The 9,451-nt window shown below is 41.9% G+C and overlaps 1 protein-coding gene across 2 annotated transcripts; it reads right to left on the reverse strand.

Moving 5' to 3' along the window:
* Positions 1 to 996: 996 nt before the first annotated feature.
* Positions 997 to 4,686, reverse strand: LOC129598779 (uncharacterized). 2 transcript variants are annotated; one of them, XM_055496834.1, is made up of 3 exons: positions 3,916 to 4,686; positions 2,679 to 2,987; positions 997 to 1,725 (listed from the first exon to the last, which is right to left on the reverse strand). In XM_055496834.1, the coding sequence occupies exons 2-3, from the start codon at positions 2,682 to 2,684 to the stop codon at positions 1,414 to 1,416; spliced, it is 318 nt and encodes a 105-aa protein (XP_055352809.1). In that variant the 5' UTR covers positions 2,685 to 2,987; positions 3,916 to 4,686; the 3' UTR covers positions 997 to 1,413. The 2 variants fall into 2 exon arrangements, with proteins under 2 accessions (XP_055352809.1, XP_055352808.1); XM_055496833.1 differs by lacking the exon at positions 3,916 to 4,686 and adding an exon at positions 3,482 to 3,789.
* Between the last annotated feature and the right edge of the window lie 4,765 nt (positions 4,687 to 9,451).

Consider the following 9,451-nt stretch of genomic DNA (forward strand, 5'->3'; position numbering starts at 1 on the left):
CAGGTCCGCCACCTGCCCCCGCTACCAAAGCGCCACCTGCCCCAGCTACCACTACAAAAAGTTCATGTAGATGCAAGTTCTCAACGTGCTACGCGCCGGAATGCGATGTTACGTATTCCTGCGATATTGACTGTTCGGCGCAAGACATTTCGGACGGACTGAGAGCGGCGTGCGCTAGCCAAATATGCGGTAGAATTAATGGTCATCCTACTACCACCGCTGCGCCTACCACCACCTCAACAGCTGTCTACCTCCCTATTCCAGGTTGCAGCCCGAGCTGCAGAATTTCCTGCATCCAGTGCACTCTTTCATATTGTTGTGCAAGTCCACAAGCTGGTTGCCTAGCGGAACCGTATCTGACAGCTATCATAGCTCCATCAGCTTGTGGAAAGTGCGATAAATATACTATTAACTACAATTGCTACGGGTAGAGAGCGGCTCAGAATGGCGCTCTGGGTAGACGGGTTGCTCTAATGTGCTAGCCCGGAATTTTCCACTTATTGTTGATATAAAACTCTACGGTCTCTACCTGGTCGCATTTGTGCTTATACGCGGATACACAAGTACGGGATTAGTGCGTATTTTATCACAGGCTGTAAAAAATGCTGTTAACAGTACTGTACACATAGAGTCATAGACGTACGACTCGCAATCTGCTGTAGCCAATGCCCAATGGCAGTCGTAAACTTCTTTGTAATTCACTTGCAGTTTGGGGTTTTTTTTTACAGTACCTACGCATTATATCTATATCTGCATGTTGCACCTATATGATCCCATACTTGCACAGTGGAGTATCGTATCCTGTCAAATACTAAGAACTGTAAGTTTGCAAAACTTACATCGGATCGCCACTTCGGCTTCTTGTTACAGAATATTTTCGAAAAAAAACTACGTAGTACGACCCATGCTACGAGTATACGCGTACAGACTGTGCAGCTGCCATAATACGGTAAGAAGGAAAAACCCGTGCGCAGGGCTAATCGTTACGACAGGACATTGTGGTAGATAATTTTTATATCTGTTAGCTGGAAAAGATACGACTACAACTTACAAGCATTTCGTACAACTATGTCAAGAAACAAACTGAGAGCGAAAGCACTGATAAACGATCGAGCATACTCGTATATGTACATAAAAAAATCCAGATTGCAACAAATGTACAGCATATCACGTGTGTGACCACAGACAGTCTCCGTAAAAGCCGGCACATCCCCAGAAAACCGACATAGCGCTAACAACAGCAAACAAACCCCAGCCGCAATATAAACAACCTTCAACATCCCCCTGTCCGTTGATAGCCATTCCAGCACAGAACATACACAAGCTCAGCAAAATGTACAGAATGAAGATCAGCCAGCGGCTAAAAATACCCGGCGCTCTTTACACAGCGTAGTCAGGCGAGAGGAATTTCGGCTAACTGCGCTGACGATGGAAACGTGCATTTCCGGCCGGGTGGCTGCTGACAGCTGTGCTACTGCAGGCGATGTGCTGGTGCGGGGAGATGCTGGCGTCCTTGGTCGGGGCCACAGCGAAGCGGCGGATGAATTTACGCAGACGACGCAGCAGCCGGCGACCCGTTGTGTCGCGAACGTGGGCGGTAGTGTGCGTGAGGGCGGGGTTGGAGCCGGCGGAAATGGACGAGCCGCTGCTGCTGCAAGTGTCCGGATCGGAGAGCGGATGGTCTGTGGCGTTGTCGTCCGATTCGTCATCCACTTCGGGAATAACCTAATCCCAGCAAAAAAATCAAAACAATAACTATCATAAAGAAATAAAACGACAAAATTATTGAAAAATTATTCAAATTCTCCCTTCTATATGACTATCATAAAGGATATAAAAACTATTATAAAGCAATAAAACTATCCGAACGAAAACTATCATAAAGAAACGAAAACGACAAAATTATTCAGAAATTATTAAAAATTCCCTGGCAAAAAACAGCCGCACAGTATACAAAATATTATAAGGCGCAATTTTTAGGTTGCTTAATTTGACCTGTAAATACGCTCTTTCACTCGTAATTTTTATTAAAAGTCTTTACGTATACTTGTGCATTTTATATAGACGTGGGTTTTCTTTCAGGACCATAGCCGGTTCGTTAAAGTTAATTTACCTCAACTCTGTAATTTTATTATCTAAATACCTGTTTTCTATTTTAACTTTTACTTTCAATCAAAAAAAGGGAAACGGCAATCGGAATACAGCTGCATCAGATTATTACTGCAGTTAAATCCAAGAAACTTAAAAAAAAACTTGTTATTGTAGTAGCTGTTACGTTCGCAAAAAAGTATTGAATTATACAGCGACAAAATTATAATGTGAATATTTAATACTGGTGTACAGTACATAAAGTACAGTACTCGTACTAAAAATGGAAAACCGCACTAGCCACCGCTCTACGAAATCAATCACAGATACAAGCAACGCGCGGCATAAAATCTGAAACTACGACAGTTGTTAATAAATAAGAAACAAGGGAAAAACTGATGATAAACAAAAAATTGCTGATAAAAGCATACTGATAAAATACTGATGATAAAAACATTAAAATACGGTGCCGGTTGCCGTAAACAACCTTTTTCGTCGCCGCCACCAAATTGCGCACGACGTTGTGCATTATCCATTTAGATAAAGATAAACTGAATAATTGTTTAAGCATTTTCCATAATTCCGCTTACCGACATAACGGCGTCCAGATCGCGCAGCTTAAGGGAATCATGGGACAGCGGTCGACCGCGGCGATCTGTCTTCGACTGCGGTGCGCGGGCGGGGAGTTGCCGGTGGCACCGTCTAACGACGGGCGACGCCGGTTGGGTAATGTGGCGCAACGGACCGGAAGGGGGTTGGGATCGGATTTGGTGCGTTTGCGGCGGGCATCCGATTTACTGTGCTGCACAACTTTGACCGGTGGATGGACATTGTACAGGTTCCAGCCGGATTTCATGATCGGTGTCATGAAGGCCATCTTGTCAATAATTTACAGAAGCCTGCAATTAGGAATATCCGCTATAACATATTGTAAAATTATAGAAAATTCTTACAAATGCGAAACTTTTAACCAGGAGCAAATTAAAAGTTAACAAGCAAATAACTTGCAAGGTGAAAAAAATGTATGAACCATTTTTCTGCGTTGTATTGATTGCTGCCAACGAGTAAACTCATATCATGGTCGGTCTGACCAGCGGGCCCTTTCACTACATTTTGGTGTCAAAACTGGAACCGTACGTTCTTACAAATTTGTTAAAGTACCGGTAAAAATCTGTCAAAATTAATATCTATCCCCGCCGATTTAAAAAACATGGGTAATATTAAACAATATCACGTAAATTCCATTTTAAGCAGCACTCGTAATACATGCAAATACCGGTTATACACCACGATCGATCGATCGAAGCTGGCGCACGCATCCTTCGAAACCTATATTCTCGTCAATAAAAACTTTTACCGCTTTTATTATTTACTGTACAAATAGAAAACTCACCGAATGATTAGGGAGAAACGGAAATAGTAGTTATTTATTTCATCTCCAAATAAAATAAACCAGATAATTCATATTAAACATGCCGGTAGGTTAACAACTGTCACGGAATATTCGCATGCGAAATAATTTAGATAATTTATTTGCAGGTACGACTTTAAATTGGAAAATTAATCCAGATAACTGGGCACGCCGGTATATCGTTAACAACATTTAAATAATCGACATTATAATCAAATTTGTAAAACCGAAACAAAAAGTCACACGCTCACGTCGTCTACAAGCCGCGGATTACTCATGTACCGCGTGTGCCGGTATTCAGATTTGCACATTTTATCAAACGTTAAACACCGTGTTGACAAACACATACCTGCACACACCCGCTATTTCTCTATTATATAAGCAGCGATAGCATTGTGAGCACTCGCGACGCTTACCTGTGTTTAATCGCAGCTTTTAAGAATCCTCGTTAGTTGGCAGCCGACTGATTAAGAATATATATGCATGCGATACAAAGTTTCAATCCAGCAACTGATCAAGAATGAATTTCCCCCGCGCTCAGCACACTGCTTTCCCGTCCAAAATTAAAGAGCAGCGCTAAGTGGTGATTAGTAGGTCGAATGATGTAAAAAAGTGGTCCATGCTGTGAATGAGGATGTGCGCCGCGTGCAAAAAAATATATTATAAAGGAAAGTGTTTAGTAAAGCGCAGTGTAATCGCTTTTATCCGGCAACAGAGAGCAAATTTCAAGGAAGCGCCATGTATCAACTTGATGCAGGCTGCACAACGGTACACGAATTAATTAGCTTCCAGGAAATTAACCAATGGTCGATTACACTGCACGGAGTATATTTTCCAGGGCAGCAACTGCGGACAAAGAGCTGAATAAATTTTGACTGATCTTGCTGTCCAACTCATTTTCCCTTTTTCTATACTGCGTACAATGATATTCACTGCGTTTTCCAGAGAATAAAAAATTAAATAAATAACTTTACGTGATAAATATATTCGTGGCCAAGAAATATGAATTATTAATAACTGTTCTTATGAATATGACACAGTTTACGTGACCAAGTGAAAAAATTCAACTGTGAAAATGAGTATCGAGAACCAATTATACATTCACTATAAGTACAAAGACAGATTCTTAAAACAGCGCATCTATTTGCGTTCTCTGAGACTGGTGCTGAACTGACTGGATCGATTGACGGATGGGGAATGTTTGGTTTTATAAGAGCGTTTTTTCAGGAACAACCGCCGAGTTAAAGAATGCTATTTCCGGTGCAGCCGACTCAGCATTTGCACACCAGGGAACATAACAGCGAATCCATGACTTCCGCTACAATTCAAACTTCAAAGTAGTCAAAAATAACAGCCGATATGCTCACCGATATTAATTACAATTTACAAGTGTTTATGATTCTGCTAGTTAATTTCATGCGGTTATTATGCAAAGATAAGAAACCTGAACGAATTTTCTCTTAATTTGTAAACTGACAGTTTCTGCCAAAAAATTGGGTATATTATAAAATACTATCTATACTAACTAAGTATTGATAAAAACAACTTTTAGGTTAATTCAAATTGTTACCGGTTTAATTTTTTTCCAGTTTCTTTCATTTTTTAATTTATCATTCATGAAGGCAAAAGTAAATCCATTTGCAGAAAAATTGTTTGTGCTATTTAAACCGGCAAAGTCTCTAGCCTAATGTATAACGAAGTCCATTCGAACGTTTCCTGTGCGGCAATGACAAGTGGCTCCGCGTGAAAAAACGTTATGTAAATAGAGCAACACCAGCGCGGTATGTGTTCCGCTAGCGTCCGATGCCACTGATCCGCTCAATTTTCCCGATTAACGATGCACAACGGCTGAGAGGAAGTACGTCACACGGCGCCAACTCTCTCTCGCCGGTCTCTAACCGGCATACAGCACTCGCTCTAGCCGCTTGGTAATGAACTCGGAAACAATCGATTACGAAACGCCCTCGCGTTGTCAAGTCTCATTCACAAGTACCGTAGCAGCGCATCTAATTTCCGGATTTATTTACTTACTGTTGCCCATCCGCACGTGACGCTCCGGCAGATTCCCTCTATTTTGGAGTATGAAATCGGTTGGTTAATTGGCTATATTGTTTTAAATGGCTTCAATATACGTAACAATGCCCAATTATTTATCCTACAAAAATAATAACTGTGATAATCCAATTTCTGAGCACCGGTTTAGTTTGTTTAGTTTTTCGATCACTGAGCAGACAAATCCTTGCGGCACTCGCACATCTAGTCGTTATGTACGCTACCATCATCCTTTTAGAAATACAGACGTCTTTTTTCAGTGAAAATAATTTTAAATTAAGCCAGATGATAGTAAGAAAGAATACTGCGCTTTAGTTCGAATATTAAAACATATCCTAACTAACTTTGTCCTTGTATTTCTGCCGGCACACTCAAGTTGAGGTGTTTGTAGAACATGCGGAACCTTGTCGTATGCTGTTACATTATATATACACCTGCCTGGCCTGCAGTAATTACTGCAGTAATTATAAGTAGGTACGTTCAAGCACCTAATTCGTAACGTATCTTTATTCTTTAGGTACTTATCTGCTTATCACTTTCGATCTCAGCCTTTTTCGGCTATTCCCAGCAATTCTCATGATCAGCTTTTCTCGATATTCCCAACCGTGCCGCATTTGATGAACTGCAAAAATTAACTAGGGAAGTGCACCATTTTAGGCTACCACTAAAAGCTCCTGTTTTCTTGATCATCGAGGATGTTCGCTTCGGTCGAAGATATTTTTATTGGCATAAGCCCAGCCGCTCAGGCACGTTGGTACAGCGTCAGAAAAATCAGCAAATTATAAAACAGACACGTACACAATGACAACGGAGGGTTTTCGACTAAAAATTAAGTATGTTTAAGTAAATTAATATGATGTATCAAACTTTTTAAAGCTTTATAAATACATAATTGAACCGAGAAGACGGCTAATTACAAAATTTGGATGTTAGCAGTTGCGGGTTCCCGCAAAGCTGCCGGGTGGCACTCTTGCGCTTTCTTCAAACTGGTTTTTCTTTTGGCTGGCCAATTGTCTGGCACCTGGAGAAAAACCAGTCCGATAAAATGCCAATCCGCCATCCAGCTGCGGCGGTTGTCGTGTTGACAAGATAGTTAACCCCGAGGTTCCAGAGTGCTTCGGAATTTCTAGATGGGTTGTATCTTTGCAGACTAGAAAATCTCCTCCAATTCTCCAGAATATTACATTGGGGGGTACACTAGCCAACGGGTTTCCGTCTAATTTCCAAAATTTTACCCGTCTTAAATAAGCAAATTGTTGGAATGCCGCAAACCGAAACAAAAGTGTGCTTGCCAGTGCGCGAAAGTGACAGTTTCCGTGCATGTACACAAATTTGGTACCATGTACCGGGCCACTTCCCTTAAATGGTGACCTTAAGGTCAAAGTTTTAACATTAAAGTTGACACTTTAATTTATAGTGGCTGCAATATCGTAGTATACCGGCGTATGTATGCTGTCAGAAGCCATGTATGACCCACGTTACATGAGTTTACCGTCGCGATCGTGTTTCCGGGTATTAGTTCACTACATAGTACATATTAATTATGTGTTACAAAGTAGAAGGGAATATTTTTCTTCATACAATATTTCACATAAATTCACATAAGTGAACCTTAGGCGTGAGCGAAGGAATAAGGAAGTGGTTTGCGAAATCTGTCTAATGTATAATTTTTACAGAGCTCAGACCGAAAACTATCGGGCATGAGGGACAATAGATAGAGTATTCCACTTTATTATGAGGAAAGAAAAGCATCTTATTTCTGACTGGATAACCGTGTCGCCACTCGTTTTCAGAAGACGCATACATAGCATTAGTAAGAAAGACTAGAAGCTCGTCTTTCGATGTACGAGTACTTCTGTAGACGGTGTCTTCTTCTGGATCTGGGTCAAAGTTTACTCAGCTGCAAGTCTTGCCATGATCTTTGATAATTCAGTCCCTCTGGGCCAACAGGTAAGTTTTTATTTGCCCCGGAAAAATACGATAACAGTTCAGCAAGCGAAATAAGAAAACGGAAAAAGCAGCGATTTTGCAACGGTAATTATAAGCCAAAGTATATTCATCGTAATAGTTTGTTCCTTATTAGAGTTTGTTCCTTATTAGTTACTATAAATTGCATCTCATGGACGTAACTATTCCAACGTATCCGTTTCGCGGTATACCTTCCAGCCCGTACGATGTTAATTACGGGAATACCGTGCTGGTTAAGCGTGACAATGGTGAATGGTGGCTGGGATACGTGCAGGATATTGATAATGCTTTGATGTTCATTGATTTCGATTCGGCAGCGGCTCCAGCCCAGTGGATCCATTCACGCCATGTCCGGGCACAACGTCTTTTAAATGATCCTTTCTGGAAGTCGGTGGACGAGCAGATAGCCGCCCACGGGAGCCATCCGGTACAGGTGGGGCTGCGTCGAACCGCGACTGGACCGCATATATTCCGCCCCGCCCAGCTGCTCACCCCTACAGCATTATTGGGCGTGTACTATGTCAGACTCGAGGGTGGGTCGAGGACCGAGACTCTGGTGGTTCATCTATGGCAGACAGCCCTGTCTATTGCCGCCGCTGCGGATGCACCGCCACTCTTCCAACAAACTAACGGTCTATACTATCGCAAGTTCACTGTTCTCTTCGAAAATTCTCCGCCCGTCACGAGGCTGGATTTACCGGCAATATGGAAATGTCTAAGAGAAGCTGGAGCCAGTTCAAATACAGCGAGACGCACGACTGCTTGTAATGAATACGTTGCATACCGCATTTTTCTTCGCGCCATCGGAAATTCTCTCTTTTTTATCTGTGCTCAAGTCTATGCCGATTATCCTGGCTGTCGGGCGGAATGGAACGAAGAGATCTTAACAAAAGCATGTAAAAAAATCTATCCTCTTCTACCACTGTCTTCTCCATCAAAACCTAAAGATATGATGGAGATACCTCCGCTTGGATTAATTTTTGGTAGGCTTATAACTTCATAGTTTGTTAATACGCAGACGCAAAGGGATTGCACTGGCAGCGCCGCAGCAGTATGAATTGGGTCAAGGCTGTTCAATTCCGTTGACGACAAGGTGTCACGACATCCCACATCGTTCGTCACCTAGCCAGCGATTGTATGCAGAGCCGGTATATACATATGTATTTCTCATAAAATTGTTATTTAAAAATTTTCCACCTTGAATGGTGCAACTTAAACTTCACGTTGAAAGCCCCGGTTTTCTACATTGTAAGCAGATAATTCGAGCTTCGTGCGGTAAGACACGGCGGAACCACTATACAGACAGTACTGTTGCAAATTCTGGGATGCGAGGCGACTGAGCTGATGTAATGTTTACCGCATGCAAGACTAGTCTGCTTTTGTTCTAGGATTTTCATCGTGAATAACAAATATGTGCTCAGAACTCAAAGAGTAAGCATGCGCTTTGCCCTGACAATGCATGACCTTTCTCTTTCGACTGTAAATGAACTCGAAGCTATTGCGAATAAATATTTTAAAAAGTGGCTTAATTTAAATGGGTCTGCTAACTGCGATACTCTTTACATTCCGGATGGGTTGGACTTTAAATCGATAAAATCAGTTTATGTACAAGGGCATGCCACATTCATCACGGATGCACTTTCCTCGAATGATGTTGTTGTGGCGCAAGTAGCGAACGACCACCTGGGTTCGGCCTGTGGAAATGATACTGCAATCGTGAACATCGTTCAAACTTCGATAGTAGCCGGTAGGGAGCGAGGAGCAAACAAAGCAACCATCAGGAAACTTGTGAACAAGAAAGTCAAGCAGCACATTTCGACATCAAAAGAGAACAGGCTAGCGTCGTTAGTTCAGCAGGGAGCGTGGCATGAAGTAACAAAAGCACAAATAGCTGATACTTTTTGGAAATCTATCTTGTATGATCTACCTGAA

This window comes from Paramacrobiotus metropolitanus, unplaced genomic scaffold (genome assembly GCF_019649055.1).
Source record: "Paramacrobiotus metropolitanus isolate TYO unplaced genomic scaffold, Prichtersi_v1.0 Parri_scaffold0000129, whole genome shotgun sequence".
Taxonomy (NCBI): Eukaryota; Metazoa; Tardigrada; class Eutardigrada; order Parachela; family Macrobiotidae; genus Paramacrobiotus; species Paramacrobiotus metropolitanus.